Source organism: Phocoena sinus, chromosome 16 (assembly GCF_008692025.1).
Source record: "Phocoena sinus isolate mPhoSin1 chromosome 16, mPhoSin1.pri, whole genome shotgun sequence".
Taxonomy (NCBI): domain Eukaryota; kingdom Metazoa; phylum Chordata; class Mammalia; order Artiodactyla; family Phocoenidae; genus Phocoena; species Phocoena sinus.
Window position 1 is genome coordinate 54,717,188 of NC_045778.1, and position 18,956 is coordinate 54,736,143.

Sequence of the window (18,956 nt, forward strand, 5' to 3'; positions counted from 1 at the left end):
GTTCATCCTCAGCCAGCCCATTCCCTGTGCTCAGAGCTCCCACTCAGCTTTATAATTCTCATTTTGAAACATGTGCAAACTCCCAAGGATTACCAGATATCTGAAGAAAGCCTCTAACCTGGAAATAGAGACCAAAAACAAAAAAAAAAAACTTGGAGGAAACAAAGACCACATATGTGGGGAGAGTTTTCAAAAACAGTAAGAAAGTAATTCATTCATGGATTAAATAAGAACAGAATGCTAAAGAAAAAAAGACCACCAGTCTTAAGTTGGTGGTCCAGCAGTTAAGACTCCGAGCTACCAATGCAGGGGGCCTGGGTTCGATCCCTGGTCAGGGAACGAGATCCTGCATGCCGCAACTAAGAGCCTGCATGCCACAACTAAAAGATCCTGCATGGTGCAACTAAAGATCCTGCATGTGGCAACAAAGATCCTGCGTGCTGTGACTAAGATCCAGCACAGCCAAATAAATAAATATTTAAAAAAACAAAACAAAAGACGTTTAAGAGATCATCAAAAATGACAATAAAAGGCCCTGGGAAAATGGATAAAGAAGACGTGGTACATATATACAAAGGAATATTACTCAGCCATAAAAAGGAATGAAATTGGGTCATTTGTAGAGACATGGATGGACCTAGAGAGTGTCATACAGAGTGAAGTCAGAAAGAGAAAAGCAAATATCGTATAATAACGCATATATGTGGAATTTAGAAAAATGGTATAGATGATCTTATTTGCAAAGCAGATATAGAGACACAGATGTTGAGAACAAATGTATGGATACAAAGGGGGAAAGGGGTGGGGTGGGAGGAATTGGGAGACTGGATTGACACATATATATTATTGATACTATGTATAAAATAGACAACTGATGGGAACATACTGTATAGCACAGGGAACTCTACCTAATGCATTGTGGTGACCTAAATGGGAGGAAAGTCCAAAAGGGAGGGGATATCTGTATGTGTACGGCTGATTCATTTTGTTGTGCGGTGGAGGCTAACACAACATTGTAAAACAACCATACTCCAATAAAAATTAATTTAAAAAAAAAAGGTCCTGGGAAATTCAAAGCATGAGAGCAGAAATGAGAAACAAAATCAATAGAAGGGGTTAATAGGAGATGTGCTAGTCCTGGGCCTTTCTGCCCTCAGAGCCATTCCTTGGGCTGACCACTGCAGGCTACATTTCCCAGGCTCCCATAATGGCCTGGGTTCAGCCAACGGGAAGCACTTGTAGAAGAATGCAGGTCAGAAGGAAAGGAAAACCCAGGGCATTTCTTCCCACTTCTCCAATTTAGTGGGCGCTTTCAGCATTGGCAGCATCTCCTCCATGGCTCCAGCTTCTACTGATAGGCCTATGTTTTTGTCATACTCTCAGCCTCTGAGGTCCAGTAACATCAACTCTTCCCTTTGTCCCTCCAGCCTAGGGGTGATAATGGCTTCCTGCTATTGATAGGTTGCCTCACTATCCCGTTTGGCTTCTCAGCTTTCCCATAACTTGTAAAAACAATTTCCTGCATTAAATTATTTCTGTTTTAAATACCAAAGTGGTTTCTGTTTTCATGCCTGGACTTTGACTGACAGAAAAGATAAAATTGTAGAATTTTCTTATAAACTAACAAAAAGGTAGAGGTAAGAAATATGAAAGAAAAGTAGGAGATTCAGAGGTCTAACAGAAGACTGATAGGAGTTCTAAAAGGAAGGAACAGAGAAAACAGAGGGAAAGAAATCATCAAAGAAAGAATGCAAGAAAATTTCCCAGGACTGAAGGACATGAGTTTCCAGATGGATGGGACCTACCAAGTACCCAATACAATGCATGAAAGCAGACCCGTACTAAGGCACATAATTGTGAATTTTCAATATATTGGGGGAAAATAATCAAAACTTAAAAGCTTCCAGAAAAGAGGAAAAAAAGTGACCATAAAGTTTTGCAAATCAAAAAGAATTTAGACTTCTTCACAGCAACTGAAAATTAGAGGTAAATGTAGCAATGCCTTCAATTTCATACCCATATTGTCAATAAGTGGGAGGAAAGAATGAAGACATTCTAGATTTACAAAAATCTAAATGTTTCACTCTTTTTACACACTGGGGAAGCTAATAAGGGATGTGCACCACCAAAATGAGGGAGTAAACTATAAAATAGGAAGTACATAAACCCAGGAGATAAGAGATCCGATCCAAGAGAAAAGACAAAGGAATCCCTAGGTGATGGTAAAGGAAGATTATCTACTCTGCATTAAGAGTAGGAAGCAACCAGTTAAGACTGTATGGCCAAGTTAAGAATGGTTTTTACATTTTTAAGTCGTTGAAAAAAAATCAAAAGAATAGTATCTTGTGACACATGAAAATTATATGAAATTTAAATTTCTGTGTCCATAAATAAAGTTTTATTGCAATATAGCCACTGTACCACATTCCAGTGTCTATGGCCATTTCTGTGCTAGAACAGCAGAGGTGAGGAGCTTCAACAGAGACCATATGGCCTGCAAAGTCTAAAATGGTAACTATCTGGCCCTAATAGAAAGTTTGCTGACCCCTACACACAGGATAGGAACCATCACTTATACTGATGTGATCCACTATGAGGATGGCAAATGGCCAAAACAGATTGGTAAGACCATAAAGAATATTTCTAACATAAATTGTTACACTAAAAGCCAGGTGTCCCTATTTAAAAGGCTTAAGTTCTTCTGAGAAGAAACAGTGATACTGATTACAAAAGAGATGAAAAGAATATCAGAGAGGTGGTCCCAAGCAACTGATGTCAACTAGAATAAGCTGGTTAAGAAATTCCCTATGGCAAAAATGGCTGTGTATCTTTAAAGGCACTGAGAGTCAGTGCTCCAATGTAGTTTGGTATGCTGTGGTATAGCTCCTTTCATTTTTCCCAAATCACTAATGCTTGCAGTACACATACCCATGCGTACCCATATAGTGATGAGACCTTGAATATTTGGAAAAAGAAGGAAAATCAAGATGCAGAGTGGGAGGAAAGTCCGAGGGCATCAGAGCAAACACCTCCTGTACACACTATGCTCAACTGTGTCGTCTTTGTTTAGTCAATTTGTTTCTACTGCCTGAGATGTACCCTCAGAATCCAGGATCATATCCTACACATCCTGCAGAAACCAAGAGAAATCCTATCTTATCTGTGAAGTCAGTTCCTGCCTACTCTAGCTCAAACTAAACTCTGTCTTCTTTGAACAATTAAAACACCACTTGTTTTGGTCCACAATCTCTTACTGTTACTTAAATGTTTCAGCTTTCAAGGACATGAATCATGTTATACAATCCTGTAGTTCGAAGCACTACATACTTTGTCAAGGAGTCTCCCAAATACCTGCCGAATTGAACCGTTCCTCCCATGGCAAATGTTTTTCCACTTCCCAGTTTACTAAAACATTAAGTTCTTGAGGGCAGGGATTGTTTCTTTTGTTCACCGCTGCACCCTCAGGGCCTAGAACTGGGCCTGGCACATAACAGACACTGGACAAATATTTGAATGAGTGAATGAATGAAAGGTACTACTTACAGGAGTAAAATCAATAGGGAAGTAACAGGATGTCACTTCAAACAACTCCTCCACAAAGGGTCCTAAGGCAACAGAGAAAGAATGAGGACTTATAAGCCTCTCATCTGACAAGCCCCAACCAGCTAATTGAAGGCTACAAGGGTGTACCCAGGCTATAGTCTCTGGAGATGAGGTCATGGACGATGCGGAAGGCCACCAGAAGATTACGGGGATCCTTTTCCCCATCCATCACCTGGATGAAGCCAAAGGTGAAATCAGCTCCTAGGCCCTTCAGCTCTGCGGAGGAGAGAACAAGATCATTACTGTCCCGTGGGATAGAAAGCTGAGCTTTCTTTTGGCCTGTGTTCTCCCTCTGCTATCACTGACTTTCCTGCCTACCAGAGCAGGCCCTTTCTGTTTTCCTATTCCAAGAGAGTTCTCAGTGAAGAGAAGATGTGCAACAATACATAATTGTTACAGAGGTAAGAATTTAAAACATCAGCTCAAACTCCACCGTTTCTTTACTTTCCTGGGGAGTGAGTGGCTCCCAGTTTCCCTTTATCATCCTCTCAAAGTACTGGCTCTTCTATATCACCCCCGGGCTAAAATGAGTCCTGGTAATGGGGGAAAAAAAAGATGTGCTCACTTTTCAGGTTTTCCAGAGAGCCCTGCCTCTTACCTTCTTCCCGGGTTCGCATGAAGTTGGTGATGATACTGTAGACTGTGTGTCGGTCCACCTGTGGCAGGGACTTAGTAGGAGAGACAGGAAGTAAGTAAAGAAAGTGCCCAAAGAATACCTCAGCTGACGAAACTACTTCCTGCTTCACAATCTCTAAGTGGACAGTGCTCTTTACACCAGTATAAGATGAACCTCAGAGGAAATGTAGAGAAAGGATACGGCTATTGCCCAGCAGTCCAGCAGTGGAACCGATAACCAAAACCTGTCTGCTGTATGCCTTACTTTAGTGTAAGAGGACACAGGTCAGACATAATGGCATGCCTCGCTCTCCTTATACAGTAGCAAGGGATAGCATGTGAACATGGTCAAAGACCTGAAAGAGTTCAGAACTTAGAAGGCAATTTTTTTTGCCATCTAATTCTAGTTATGTCAATGGCTGGGAGACAGAGGAGAACACCAAGGTGACTGTTATCACTCACCTGTACGTGGACCTCCTGGAAGATGGCTTTAAGCACGGAGACAGCCAGCCCTGGGGGCAGGGCCACACACAGGCTCTGGGGGAGAAGAGAAGTGTGAGCACAGAGGGAATTCTGGGAATTCTAGCACAGCCTTCAAGACACAAGCCTAAAACAGGGCTATTTAGCTACAGTGGGAATCACAACATCCAGGTTTGGGAAGAAGTGCTAACAGTGAGATACATGGTCCCTTTTCTCAAGTTGATTAGGTCTCTGCAGCTCCTTCCAGTTTGGCTTTGAATTCCAGTCCCCAAAGGATACTTTTACTCTACAAACTAAAAACAGAAGTGGAGCTGGCTGAGACTAGTTTAGTCCCACATCTGGGCATCTGCTTTGAAGCACTTGAAGTCTCACCCTCTAAGGGGAGGGAGAGAATTCACTGGAAATAGGTTCCTGCAAACATGGTATGTAATACAAAAAAGAACTCACAAGTGCCCTCAAACCCTGCAGGACAGATGGGATCACAAGATGATGGTCCTTCAGCCGGTTCTCATAGAATAGGATCAAGTGTACCACTGCACAGACCAGAAATTCAGCCGTTAGTTTACACAGGCTGGAGGAGGGCCCACCGGCTTTGCTCCTTCCCAAGGTTTATAAGGGCTGTTCCTCCTTGGGCTTCACTACAAATTTTCTCCTTCACTGAGAGATATGTTCCAAGCCCTCCCATTTGAGGGTGACTTCCTTGATCTGTCAGGAAAATAGGTGAACATCTTTTATTATCCATTCTCACTAGGTCACAATCAAACCCATTCTCAAGCCGAGAACTGCCTTTCTACAGAACTTGGGTCGGCAAATTTTCTCAAAGGGCCAGACAGTAAATATTTTAGGCTTGTGGACATAGTATGTCAAAACTACTCAACTGGGCCACTGTAACATAAAAGCAGCATACACAATAGGTAAATAAATGGGCATGGCTAGATGCTAATAAAGCTTTATAGAAGATAAATAAGTTGTTGGCTTTTTTCCTCAGGACTTCAAAACACTTTGATATTTCATTACTTTTCCACTCCATCTATGAAATACTACTTTGTCCATTTTACAAAGAGGGGAAGATATACTGAAAAATACTGTCTAAGGCTACATTTGAAATCCATGTGTCTTGTGTCTCAATTCTTATCTTCTCTGCCACATATACCAGTGAGGAATGAAGACCCTGAATTAAGAGTTCACAGATACCTTATGTCCTCCCTCCCTCCCTGTAAAGCTGGCTTGAATAGACAAGGCCTTGGCTCAGCACTCCTACTAGCGATGCCAGTACCTTCCTTCTCCAGGAGCAAGGAGTGACACTGCAGTAGCACCTGTGACAAGAGCTGGATTCCTCGTGCCCGAGTTCGGGGTTCTGGATTCTCTAGAGAGGACCTGGGGTAAAGTAAGATAGAGACAGCCTGACATTACCCAGTTCAAACTTTTGAAGTAAGTATTTTGCAATTAGTTACACTCACCCCCTGGGCATGGAAGCCAGCCCAGGAAGGTATTCTGGAGGTGCTTAGCATTACAGACAACACTAAGGCCAATCCCCAGATTGACCTGACATCATTAGAGGCATACGTGACACCACAGCCAACAGAAGTGTCCATCTCCAGGCACTGACTGGGTATGGGGCTTACTCCTTCTCATACAACTGTGACATTCCTCTGAAACAGAGCTTAGCAGCTAACCACAGGGCTCAAGAGATGACTGGCAGCTGCAGCTTCTACCAAAACAGGAGGAGAATAAATATATCACTGTTAAAGCAACCACTATAGTCTTAGGGACCATATCGTCTTTATAACTGGAAGACCATTATGGTCTTTATAATTGGAAGTTTACAAAGTAAGATGGTCAGAGTATAGGTTTTAACTATTTAGGATTATTGATATGGGAGGACCTAGGCTGAAGCAACAAGGAGGTGATGTATCTTCAAAACAACTCACATTTAGACATACCAGAAGGAATCTAAGTAAATGCAGGAGGTAGAAGACTTCTGAAGGAGAACTGGCCAGGATACATGAATTAAACCTCAAGGTTAAGAGTATATATAGCTAGGGGTAATGGGGTAAAAAGAAGCTCACTTTTGACAGGATCCTTAGGACAGGAACTTATAGAAAGGTAGAAGTAGAAAACTGTGCATTTAAAAATGGACCAAGGCACACAAATGCTCATAGCAGCATTATTCAGAATAGCCAAAATGTGGAAACAACTCAGATATCCCTCAACTGATGAATGGTTAAACAAAATGTGGTATACCCATATAACAGAATATTGTTCAGCAAGAAATGAAGTACTGATACATGTACAACAGGGATGAACTTTGAAAACATTATGCTAAGTGAAAGAAGCCAATCACAAAGGTTACATATTACTGTATAATTCCATTTATGTGAAATTTTCAGCATAGGCAAATCCACAGAGACAGAGTAGATTAGTGGTTGCCAGGGGCTAGGAAGAGAAAGGAATGGGGAGTGATTGCTAATGGGCGTGGGGTTTCTCTCTGGGGTGATGAAAATGTCTTAAAACTGACTGTGATTAAGGGTCATACAAATCTGTGAATACACACTTTAAAATGGTGAACTTCATGATACATAAATTATATCTCGATAAAGCTGTTATTTAAAAAAAAAATGGACCAAGGCCACAACATGAGAAGAAAGGCCAAAAGGTCTCTTATGTGGGAAAAATGCATAATAGTGACCTTACTCCTCCACCCTCTCCCCAATTTTCTCGTTTTTTCTGTTTTAGAAGACATGCTAGCCATGACAGTTAACAACCTTCGCTAATTTAAATGTCAATTTAAATGGTCTACCAAGTATGAAATATGAGGAAAGCAGACATTAGACTACAAGCATATAGTTCCTCTGGAGCTTGGAATATCTGGTGGTAACACTGGTCTTCCAGCTGTTTTTCCAAGCCTTTTCTTATAGTGGGGAACCTGGTGCAAGGTCAGCCTCTTGACCACTCCCCAGGCTGGGCTCACAGCAGGTCTGAGTCAGATGTAGGCTGACTAGAATCCTATTGGGGAGGGTGGGTCTAAAGAAGCAGAAGAGGAATCCCAGCTCTAATTAACTAACAGTTGATGGCTTTCAACCACCCATCTCAGCCTAAACCTGTGGGCTGACCCAGGAGCTAATGTGACCCATAGGCGGTGTTCCCAACACTTCCTTAGGGGCCTCAGTCAGGTGGCAAGAATCATTTTTCAGGAGAAACACTGGCTTAACCTGAGGTACTGATATGGGAGGGGGAGGAGGGTGTTGGGCTACAGTAGGAGAAATTCAGGACAAAGTAACTTTTTCAGAGTGCAGCGCCAGGGCTGAAGACTGGTATTCTAGAGCAGAGGCTCTTACCCAAGGGCTTCCACCACTTGTAACACCGTATAGCTTCCAGATTTCACATCTAAAGGAAAGAAGAAAAAGAAATCTGAAAAAACAAAAATAAAATTCCATCCCAGGGTTCAATGGCTCTAATTACCAATGTTTTTGCCTACCCTAGGTCTTACACCATGGGGCCCACCGTGCTTGCCAAGAGCCTCTCCTACATGAAAACCATTTCTGTAACACTTCAAGTATGCAGCTCCAAGTATAAAAACTGAAAAGAAAGTCAATATATCATTTGCAGGTAACTGTTTATCTAGAAAATCCAAGAGAAATAAATGAAAAAAATACTACAAACAAAGTAATTCATTAGGGTGGCTAGGTACAAAATTAATATGAAAAAATAAAAAAATAAATAAAATAAAAATAAAAAAATTAATATGAAATTAAGAACTTTCACATACACACATACAATAGCCTGAAAAATTATATAAAGGAAAAAAGAGCCTATTTACAATAGCAACAAATAAAAATTAAAAAAGAGAGAAAGAGAGAGAAAAATACCTAGATATAAACCTAACAAAAAATGTAAATATCTGGGGACTTCTCTGGTGGCTCAGTGGTTAAGAATCTGCCTGCCAATGCAGGGGACACAGGTTCAATCCCTGCTCCGGGAAGATCCCACATGCCGTGGAGCAACTGAACCCGTGTGCCACAACTACTGAGCCTGCACTCTAGAGCCTGAGAGCCACAACTACTGAGCCCATGCGCCAAAACTACTGAAGCCCGTGCGCTCTATGGCCTGCGTGCCACAACTACTGAGCCCACGTGCTGCAACTACTGTAGCCCACGCGCCTAGAGCCTGTGCTCCACAACAGAAGAAGCCACCGCAATGATAAGCCCACGCACTGCAACGAAGAGTACCCCTGCTCACTGCAACTACAGAAAACCTGCAAGCAGCAACAAAGACCCAACGCAGGCAAAAAAAATATATATATATATATATAAATGTGAATATCTGAATGGTGAAAACTTTAAAGAACCACTGAGAATGTTACTGTGTTAAAAATAATACATAATTAGACAGGCAAATTCTGAAAAAGAGCAATGAGGGAGGGAGGGAAGGCAGTTCTTCCAAATAGTAAAAGATTGTTATAAAGTCACAGTAATTAAAATACTGTATAGTTTTTTGTTTTTTTTTTTTTTTTTTTTTGGCGGTACGCGGGCCTCTCATTGTTGTGGCCTCTCCCGTTGCAGAGCACAGGCTCGGGACATGCAGGCTCAGCAGCCATGGCTCATGGGCCCAGCTGCTCCGCGGCATGTGGGATCTTCCCGGACCCAGGCATGAACCCGTGTCCCCTGCATCAGCAGGCGGACTCTTAACCACTGTGCCACCAGGGAAGCCCATAAAATACTGTATAGTTTTGAATATACTTTATGTTTTCCATAATAAAAGTAACCAGTGTAGTATGAGTTCATATTCAAAGAAATCAATGGTATAGAAATAGAATAGCAAATCCAGAAAGAGACACAAATACATGAGAATATGATTTTAAAAATCATATTTCAATTAATGAAAAACAGACTATTCAATAAATGGTGTTGGCATGATTGGGTAAATATTTGAAACAAGCTAACAAACAAACCAATGGCTCTGAATCTTTCACCAAAGTAAATATCAAATGGATTAAAGAAAAAAACACACGAGAACATTTCTAAGTATAACATAGTTATATTTAGCCATAAAAGAAAAGATTGGTTAAAATCAGCTACATTAAAAAATAAAATTGGATTTTCTGCAAGGCAAAAACAAACATCATAAGACAAACTGGGAAAAAATATTTGCAATTCTTATAACAAAGGGCTATTTTACCAATATAAAAAGCACTTCTACAAGTCATTGAGACAAAAGACCAACAACCAATTTTAAAAGATGCTCAACCATATTAACAACAGGAATGCAAATTCAACTCCCCAAAACGTTGGTCTTTAACATACTAGACTGGCAAAGATCACACATTTTGTATCACGCTTATGTTTGGTGATGGTGCGTGGAATTAAGGCACTCTTTTTTTTTTTTTTATTTTTTAAAGGCACTCTTAAACACTGTAGGTGGAGTAAAAATTGGTACTGCCCTTTTATGGAGCACCCCCCCCCCCCCCCGCTTTTTTTGGCCGCGCCTGTGGGGCATGGAGGATTTTAACTGCTTGACTAGGGATCGAACCTGCGCCCCGTGCAGTGGAAGCGCGGAGTCTTAACCACTGGACCACCAGAGAAGTCCCTATGGAAGGCAATTTGAAAATACTTTTTAAATTACAAATGTATGTAGGGAATCTTCTCAGAATTTATCCTACATACTTGTAAAAGTGCAAAATAATGCATGTACAAGTTTTTTCATTTCAGAATGATTTATAGTAGCGAATGACTGCAAACAACAAATGGCTGGGACATGGAAGCAACCTAAGTGTCCATCGACAGATGAATGGATAAAGATGTGGCACATATATACAATGGAATATTACTCAGCCATAGAAAAGAACGAAATTGGGTCATCTGTAGAGAGGAGGATGGACCTAGAGACTACAGAGTGAAGTAAGTCAGAAAGAGAAAAACAAATGTCATATATTGACGCATATATGTGGAATCTAGAAAAATGGTACAGATGAACCAGTTTGCAAGGTAGAAATAGAGACACAGATGTAGAGAACAAACCTATGGACACCAAGGGGGGGAAAGTGGCGGGGAGGGTGGTGGTGGTGGTGGTGGGATGAATTGGGAGATTGGGATTGACATGTATACACTAATATGTATAAAATAGATAACTAATAAGAACCTGCTGTATAAACAATACATAAATAAAATTTAAAAAAAAAAGAAACAAGTTAAATAAGTTATAGTACATCCATAATGGAATTCTCTGTAACTACTTAGGAAAAAAATTGAAAAAAGACTGAGGAACCTGTATATTTATACTGATAGTGGGAAAAGATTTAAAAGCAGAACATAAGAGTGTACATAAATAGTATATAGTATGTGCATAGCATTGTTTTTAAAGGGAGAGGGAATTATTTCTATTTGTATTTATTTATATCTCTAGAAGATGAAAGGAATTAGTAACACTGGTTGTCTCTAGGGAGGGAGACGGGTAGCTGGGGGTTGAGAGGTAGACTTAAAAAAATGTTTTACACTTTGGAATAATTTTAGATTTAAAAAAAGGTTGTAAAGACAGTATAGAGTTCCTGTATACCCCTCGCCCAGTTTCCCTGAATGTTACCATCTTACATAGTACATCTGTCAAAACTAACAGAGATTAGCATTTGTATATTACTTTTAATTAAACTCTAGACTTTATTCAGATTTTACCAGTTTTTCCACTAATGTAATTTTCCTGTTTCAGGATCCAATTAAGGACACCACATTGCAACTAGCCATCATGAATCCTTAGTCTCCTCTAGTCTGTGAAAGTTTCTCAGTCTTCCTTGCTTTTCATGACCTTGGTATTTTAAAAGAATTACTTTATAGAATGTCCCTTGATATGGGTTTCTTTGATGTTTTCCTCATGTTTAGCCTGGGGTTATGGATTTGGAGAAAGAATAGCATAGAGGTGAAGCACCTTTCTCATCACATCGTATCATAGGTACAGTATATCAACATATCACTGGTGATTTTAACTTTGATCACTTGGTTAAGGTAGTGTCAGCAGGTCTCTGCACCATACATACTGTTACTATTTTTTCTTTTCCCACACTCTTTCCTTTGGAAGGGAGTCACTAAGTCCAGTCCACAGTTAAGGGGAAACGGGAGATTAAGCTTCATTTCCTAGAAGGAGAGTATTTATCTATCTATGTTATTTGGAGTTATTCTAAGGAAGATTCATCTCTTCTCTTTTCTTCATTTATTCAGTTGTTTACATCAGCATAAGCTCATGTATATTTATTTTATTCCTTGGGTTATAATCCAATACTAGGTGTTTTTTTGTTTTTTTTTTTGCGGTGCGCGGGCCTCTCACTGTTGTGGCCTCTCCCATTGCGGAGCACAGGCTCCGGACGTGCAGGCTCAGCGGCCACGGCTCACGGGGCCTACCCGCTCCGCGGCATGTGGGATCTTCCCAGACCAGGGCGCGAACCCCTGTCCCCTGCATCGGCAGGCGGACTCTCAACCACTGCGCCACCAGGGAAGCCCCAATACTAGGTTATTTTGTTGCTCAAATTTTCTATCTTTGGCCATGGGGAGCTTTTTTAGGTTGGCACCAGTGTCCCTTTGACATGCCCCATCCTTTTATTTTTTTAAGTGCTTTCTTACTTTCTGGCACTACAAAATACTACAGGGTCATCTTGTAACTTCCCTGCCCCAACCCTTGAGTCAGGCTTTTCTCCAAGAAGCCCTGGTTCCTTTTATTGGAGAATGGTATTAAAAACCAAGATCTGGGTGTAACTGTGCTCATTGCTATTGGGGTGTCACTGCTTCTAGGCCCTCCTCAGCAGAGAGAGCTGGGAAATATATGTACGTATTCTAACCCACGTATACACACATATTATCATTATGTCTGTATCTACCCATATATATTAAACTAAACATAAGATCATATTAGTCTCCTCTCTAATCTAGTGCCACAGGGTTCATTCTAGCCTTCCCCCTTGCTTATTTGTAATTTATTTCTCTGACAGTGAGAAACCTGGTTCCCATTATCTATTATACCATTTATTATTCTTTTCAACACTAGTGTAGCTAATAAACTACTTTCAGAATTGTCAGCCTCTGTGAGAAACAAATTTATAAGCAGAGTACAGTATTTATGTACAGTTTTGTCTTTAGCCCTATAGTCTCCAGACAAAATACCGTTTTCCAAAGTCACTTAGATCTGCTTTTCCCCCCACCCCCTTTAGCAAGGATATATCATACACTAGTAATATAGTAAATTCATTTGTCACAGTCTGCATGCCATCTTGGGATGGAAGGGGGACTTCTCACTGTGTATCCTTTTGCACCTTTTGAATGTTGCACCATGTGAGTGTATTACTTACTTTTGAAAATGCAATTTTAACAGCACAATGGTAATTCACATAGATCTAACAGAATCATCTTGGGATAAATTTTCAAAGGAGAAACAAAGAGCAAAGGTTAGCCATCTTCCTAAGCGTTTGATTAACGTAGAGGAGTTTTAGCTCAATAAGGTGTGGCAATCAGGGAATTACTTTCGCAGCCTGTTCTGGGTCCCCAACCCACCTACTTCTAAATGCAAGACCTAATTAGTCAGCTCCCGACAACACCAGACTTTGGCTAGGTGAAAAACAGGCTTGAGAAAACTCCTAAACTTCCAGTCCCCCTTAAGTCTGTGGTCTCTGAACAATAGCTGTGAACTGAGCTGAGGCGCAATCTGGTACTAGAGTAAGAAGTCCGATCTGACTGAGGAAGGGAGTGCTCTAGTTGGGAATCATAGCTCGTGACTGGCACCAATTTAGACATCAGGCACTCTTAGCCTTACTCGTGCCAGGATGTGGAAGGCCCAGTGCTGCCCCTGCTCCTGAGAAAGAGCCAAAGGGAAAAATGTGCAAGCTGTGGGGTGGGGGAAGGGGCAGCAGCTAGACTAAAAGGACAAACCAAGGCACTGACAGTTGTTCTACACCCAATTCCTTAACATCAGTACTTAAGAGAGATACCCATTTCTGGGTTACAAAGTTGCACCATTTGGGAGGGTGGAAAAGGGTACTTTTCTGGAACCTCCTGGACAGAACCCAGGAAACTCTGCTGAAAAACCCATGTAAAAAATAATTTCAGTAGCGGCCACAAGGGTGTTAGCACATAGGAAGCCATAGGGGACTGATAACTGTTACTGAACTGAATCATCCTTCTTCAGCAACACCATCAAAGTCCTCTGTGTATGCTGGGCTAGGGACTCTCTTTGGAAGTACCTCAAGTGCTGTTAAGACAAAGTACCTGACTATTAGGCCTCACTCAGTCACCTCTAATTTTTTCATTAAAAAAAAAAATTGAGGTATAATTTACATACAGTGGAATGCACAGTGAACATATAATTTGATTAGTTTTAACAAAAGTATACCCAGAGTAACCAACACCCCAATCAAGATATAGAATATTTCTACCACCAGAGAAAGTTTCCCTCACACTCTCTACTAGTCAATCTCACTGATACAGGTTGCCTCAAATCTTATAAATGAAAAAGAGTTCTTCAGCATTCAGTATACATCATTATGAAACTGGCTGTTTTACAATTACAAAGAAACATCCATTTGCATGTGATTTCTTGAATCCCAGTATATGGGTGAATTGTCCTGGCAAAGCCCTTTAGTCTTCATACTTTCACAAAGAATCCATCTTGAATTAATGCAGCACAAACATAAAAGTGAAGTACAAAAGTCATACAAAATTAGGAAAAAATGAAGAAATAATAAAGCTATTGCAACAGTAAATAAGAGTAAGGAAAATGGCAAATAAGGTGGCAAAGAACTAGAATCAGCATTTTGAAGATGTTTTCACAAAGGTAACTAAATCTAACATCTTATTCTAGTTCTGTTGAGCCTATCTTAGAACGTCTTTCAAATTTTCATCTTTTCCTTTTCATCCCTTATAACCAGACTATACAGGGACAGCTGTCAAAATAGCCTTCAACTTTTTAGTGTAATGAAAAGGTTCTGTAATTTTTAGATAGTGGTGGTAGTTGTAGAATATTGTGAATATACTAAAAGCCACTTATTTGTACACTTAAAATGGTTACAGTGGTGAATTTTATCTCAATTAAAAAAAAAAGCCTTCTGATCCATCCCTAATCTATCTAAAATGCACAATTACTTCCCTGCTCACCAATCTCCCTTTGCCCCTCATTGCCTAAGACCTGACTCCTTGGCTTGATGTCATTCACGATTTAGCCCTCAATCCCCTCCAGCCTCACCTTTGATCATAACTCCTATCATTCAGTCACATGAAATCTCAACATGTCAAGCTCTTCCATATCCTTAAGCCTGGAAACACATTCCCTTGGTTTGGAATGCCTCTTTCCTGCCCTTGTCAGTCTGAGGAACTTCAACTCCTCAAGACCCAGCTCAAATGGCAACTCTTCTGTGAAGCCTTCCTTGATTCCCAAAACAGAATTACTCCCTCTTACACGTTCCTTGAATCATTCTTTAAAAAAATTGTCATGTACGTTTGGTTTCATTTATCCATTCAACATTTATTGAATACCTATTATAAATCAATTACTGTGTTAGGACTGGAGAGAGAAATATAGACAGGGAGCTTTTAAGGAGCCCAGTCTGTTGGGGCAGAAAAACACTTAAAACAATCAAAGAACAACAAGTTCAGTGTTACCACAGTGATATAAACAGAGCCTGGGGTAACATAGGAAAGAAGTAAAATTCTTGGGTGTATGGGACCGTCCATCACTAACTTTAAGTGATTAGTTCTCTTAACAATAAAAGTTCTTCCAAATGAAAAATACCTGGAAGTACTGTTAATTATGCACTTGGACTCTAGGGATGAAAGAAGCTAATAAAAAGTTAATTTTCCTAGGGGTAGTCTCACTGGCATAAGAAAAATAAATGTAAGTTCCTTTCCCTATATAGGTTGGCTAAGTTTTTCCAATGTGTCCAAGATTTGTTCTCTAAAAATGGACCTACTAGCACCTGCTAAATACCCACTCTTTCCTCAGCAGGGCACCAGTCCGTGTGGGGCACTGAGGAGTCGTCAAAGGAGTATTTATATGAGCACTGACATAGAATGCACAATCAGACCTCTGTCTGATGGAGTTGCAGCCTCTTGAGAATCTGGAGTAGCAGCCAAGGGGGAAGGGGAGAGGGGGGAGGATGTGAAGGAACAGGAGAGAGAAAATTCCCAATCAGGACTCAGTTCCAATCAAGCTCTCAAAATGCCCTTTCTGTTGAGAATGCCACAGACATTTCTCAGAACTATATTTTACTTTTCTTTAACAGTTTTCTGGTTTCAAGAATAGTGGTCTCCTCATGGAATTACAAATGTAGGAAAATACAATAAAGACTGAAATGAAGGCAAATCCAAATAACCAAGAGGAAGAAAATTTATATCCATCACCTATAAATCCAACATGTTCAAAATCAGCTCCCTTCCCAATTTTTGGACATAGTACTTTTCTTTTGCTCATCTTCAGGCTCAAAAGCTTGAGGTCATCTTAGAGTCCTCCCTCTCCTCCAAGCCCTATAACTAATTAGCCCTCAAATTCCAGATTCTTCCTTCAGCATCTTTTATTCCATTCATTTATACCACCTACTTATGCTAGTCTCCAGGAGACTATGGTGGTAGAAACAGGCAGGTAGGATGCAGAGATGTGTACAGAAGTAGCTACTAAACAGTCTGCAAATAAGTATGAGTGGTTGAGAAATAAGTACCACAAAGAATCTGAACTGTGAGATGATGTCTGGCTGGAGTAATCAGGAGACACTTGGGGGCAGGCAGTGAGCACTCAAACTGGGCCTTTAATCCCAGGCCTAACTTTAATTAGATGGAGCCAGTGGAGGGATCTGGGAAGCAAAGCAATCAGGGGAACAGCAAATCAACTGGCTGCCTCGAACTAAAGATCCAGGAGAGGAGTGGTAGCCATTGAATGCCTGGCTGAGCAGCCTTTAACTCTTAGGCTGCCAGGTCATTTCTCTTCCATCATTTGCACCTTTACATCTGACACCTACTCTCATCAGGAACCCAGGTGCAAAACAAAGTTGGTGGTGGCTGCCTTTGTGATCACAGGACGTTCCTTCTGCAGTTACAATTTGTAGGAGAGGCTGCGGCTATGAGTGGCCGAATAGAAAGCTGGTCCCTTCAGCACTAACGAAGCTTGATTTAGGCTGGAGGATTAGAAAACACATCTTATTCTGGGGATGCTTTAAAACTCTGTCAGCCTTCAACAACCCTAACTAAGGCTGTGATCTAAGATTGAGAATACCGATTTAATCCTTCTCAAATTCATCTTCACTATATGACTCCCTTGCTCAAGGATCTACATTGATCCCAATTACCTACAATAGGTCATTTAAATCCCTCTGTTTAGAATCCAAGGTTAGGCATCATCCAACCCCACCAAACCTTTTCAACCTTATCTGTTATTACCCCTCTGTTAGTTATCTGTTATTACCAACCTCCTTTCCTAATCAGGAGAGCTAAATTACAACAGGGCTAGTGTTACAGTCTTAGCTGAGCTAAATTTAAACTAGACAACAGTTTAGGCCACTTTTTTTTCAAAAAATATAAATTCTACAAAAATATTTATAAGAACTTGGCGGTCTTTATTCATGCTGACTTCTCAAGTGTGTTCTGAATTTGAAGAACCCTAAATTACTGTGTTCATAATGTATAAACATGAAAAAAGTTACAAGTAACACTTTTTATAGTAATGTTCTTTATCTTGATAGTGGGTAGGTATAAGCATTTTTCAAAATCAGTGAATGTATGCTTAAGATTTGTACACTTCATTGAATACAAATTTTACACCAAAATTTGTATTAAACTATAAACAAACCCTAGTCAATGATATACATACCAAAGCAGTTAGAGGGAAGTGTACTGCTATCTGCAATTTAAATGACAGATAGATACATGATAAAGCAAATTATATTAAAATGTTAACGGCAGAATGTAGGTGGTGGGTGTATGTGTGTTTTTCTTATGAAAAAATTACTTAGACTTTGCTGTATGTTTGAAAATTTTCATAATAAAACATGGGAAAAAATGACATTGATAATACACTGTAGTTGTTAATCATAAGCACTGACGACACACTATACTGCACAAAGCTGTAAGAAGTTAACTTAGTGGAAAGGCTACATCAGGCATTTATTTGCTCCTTGATGCTTCCATGTCACCCTGCACATACCTCTTACAGCCCTTTTCATGGTGTACTATCCGTTTGCATGGCAGTCTCTCCCACTATATTATAAGTCCCTGGCAGGCACAGATCTAGCGTAATTTGTATTTATATCCCTATTACTTTGCATCGTGTTTCAAGAATAATGTGTTCAATAATGGTGGAAGGATTAAATTAAATTGAAATATTGCTAAGGATCAAAGTATTATACTTCTGGCAGATTCATATTATTCATTTCTCACATATTCTAATAGTGAATATGTTCAATTTTCAAGAGAAATGTATCCTTTACTTCTCCCCAAACACACAAAATTTCCAAAAATAGAGACAAAAAGCATCTGTGCTGACAAGATTATTTTGTATTCTATTACTTAAACACAAGGTCTGAAGGCCTCCTAATATTCAATAACTTTTTAGATTTTTTTTTCTAAAAGAGTGAAAAGTCTCAGAATTCCAATGAAATCTGTAATTTGTTTTATTCAAATCTTAGATAAGCTGTCAGAACTAAGAGATCCCTAAACTGATCAAAAGCAGGAAAGTGGAGTTCTGGGGAAAAGATAAAAACAAACTCCACGTTAAAAAGTCACAAAGCAAATTAATCAAGAACTTTACCAAGAAACGGAGGGAAAGCTTTAAGGAAGATACGCAGAACTTCTCAAACTCCCCCTAGACTGGTTTCTCTCCTCCTCTCTCCAACTACAGCCAGTCAGATATCCGGCCGCCCGGCCACTCCCAGCATGCCACGCGACTGGAGCGGATGCCGCTGAAGATGCTTCTTGTCACGTCAACTTCCTAGAAACAACGTGCTTTTGCGGCGTGAGCCCGTGATTCTGAACTGCAGGAACTGGGTCTGAGTCCCAGCTCCCCCACCGGCCTGATCTGAGAGTCTCTTGCCCTCGCTGGGCCTGTTTCCTCATCTGTGAAATGGTAATTAATCTCCTAACCCCGGCCGGCGCACAGGATGGCTATAAACCGAGACAAGGCGCGTAAGGGCGCTTTAAGGAAGACTGCAAGCGACTCGCAATTTGTTATGGCTCTTAAGCACGCGGTGCTCACAACCAGCCCCGGACTAATCTCTCAAAGTCACCGCTGTCCCTCACTCCCTT

General features: G+C 40.4%; 1 protein-coding gene across 3 annotated transcripts in view; it reads right to left on the bottom strand.

Moving 5' to 3' along the window:
• The window catches only part of MMS19 (MMS19 homolog, cytosolic iron-sulfur assembly component), a 32,454-nt gene that overhangs the window by 13,286 nt on the left and 212 nt on the right, over positions 1-18,956 (bottom strand). For 2 of the 3 annotated variants that reach the window (XM_032607848.1, XM_032607851.1), the window contains exons 2-8: positions 8,037-8,085; positions 5,975-6,075; positions 5,146-5,231; positions 4,681-4,755; positions 4,202-4,271; positions 3,691-3,819; positions 3,544-3,605 (exon numbers count right to left, since the gene is read on the bottom strand). In XM_032607848.1, coding sequence (XP_032463739.1) covers positions 3,544-3,605; positions 3,691-3,819; positions 4,202-4,271; positions 4,681-4,755; positions 5,146-5,231; positions 5,975-6,075; positions 8,037-8,085 — 572 coding nt within the window. Of the gene's footprint in view, positions 1-3,543; positions 3,606-3,690; positions 3,820-4,201; positions 4,272-4,680; positions 4,756-5,145; positions 5,232-5,974; positions 6,076-8,036; positions 8,086-18,956 lie in introns of those variants that run through there. The other variant, XM_032607849.1, reaches the window with a different exon arrangement.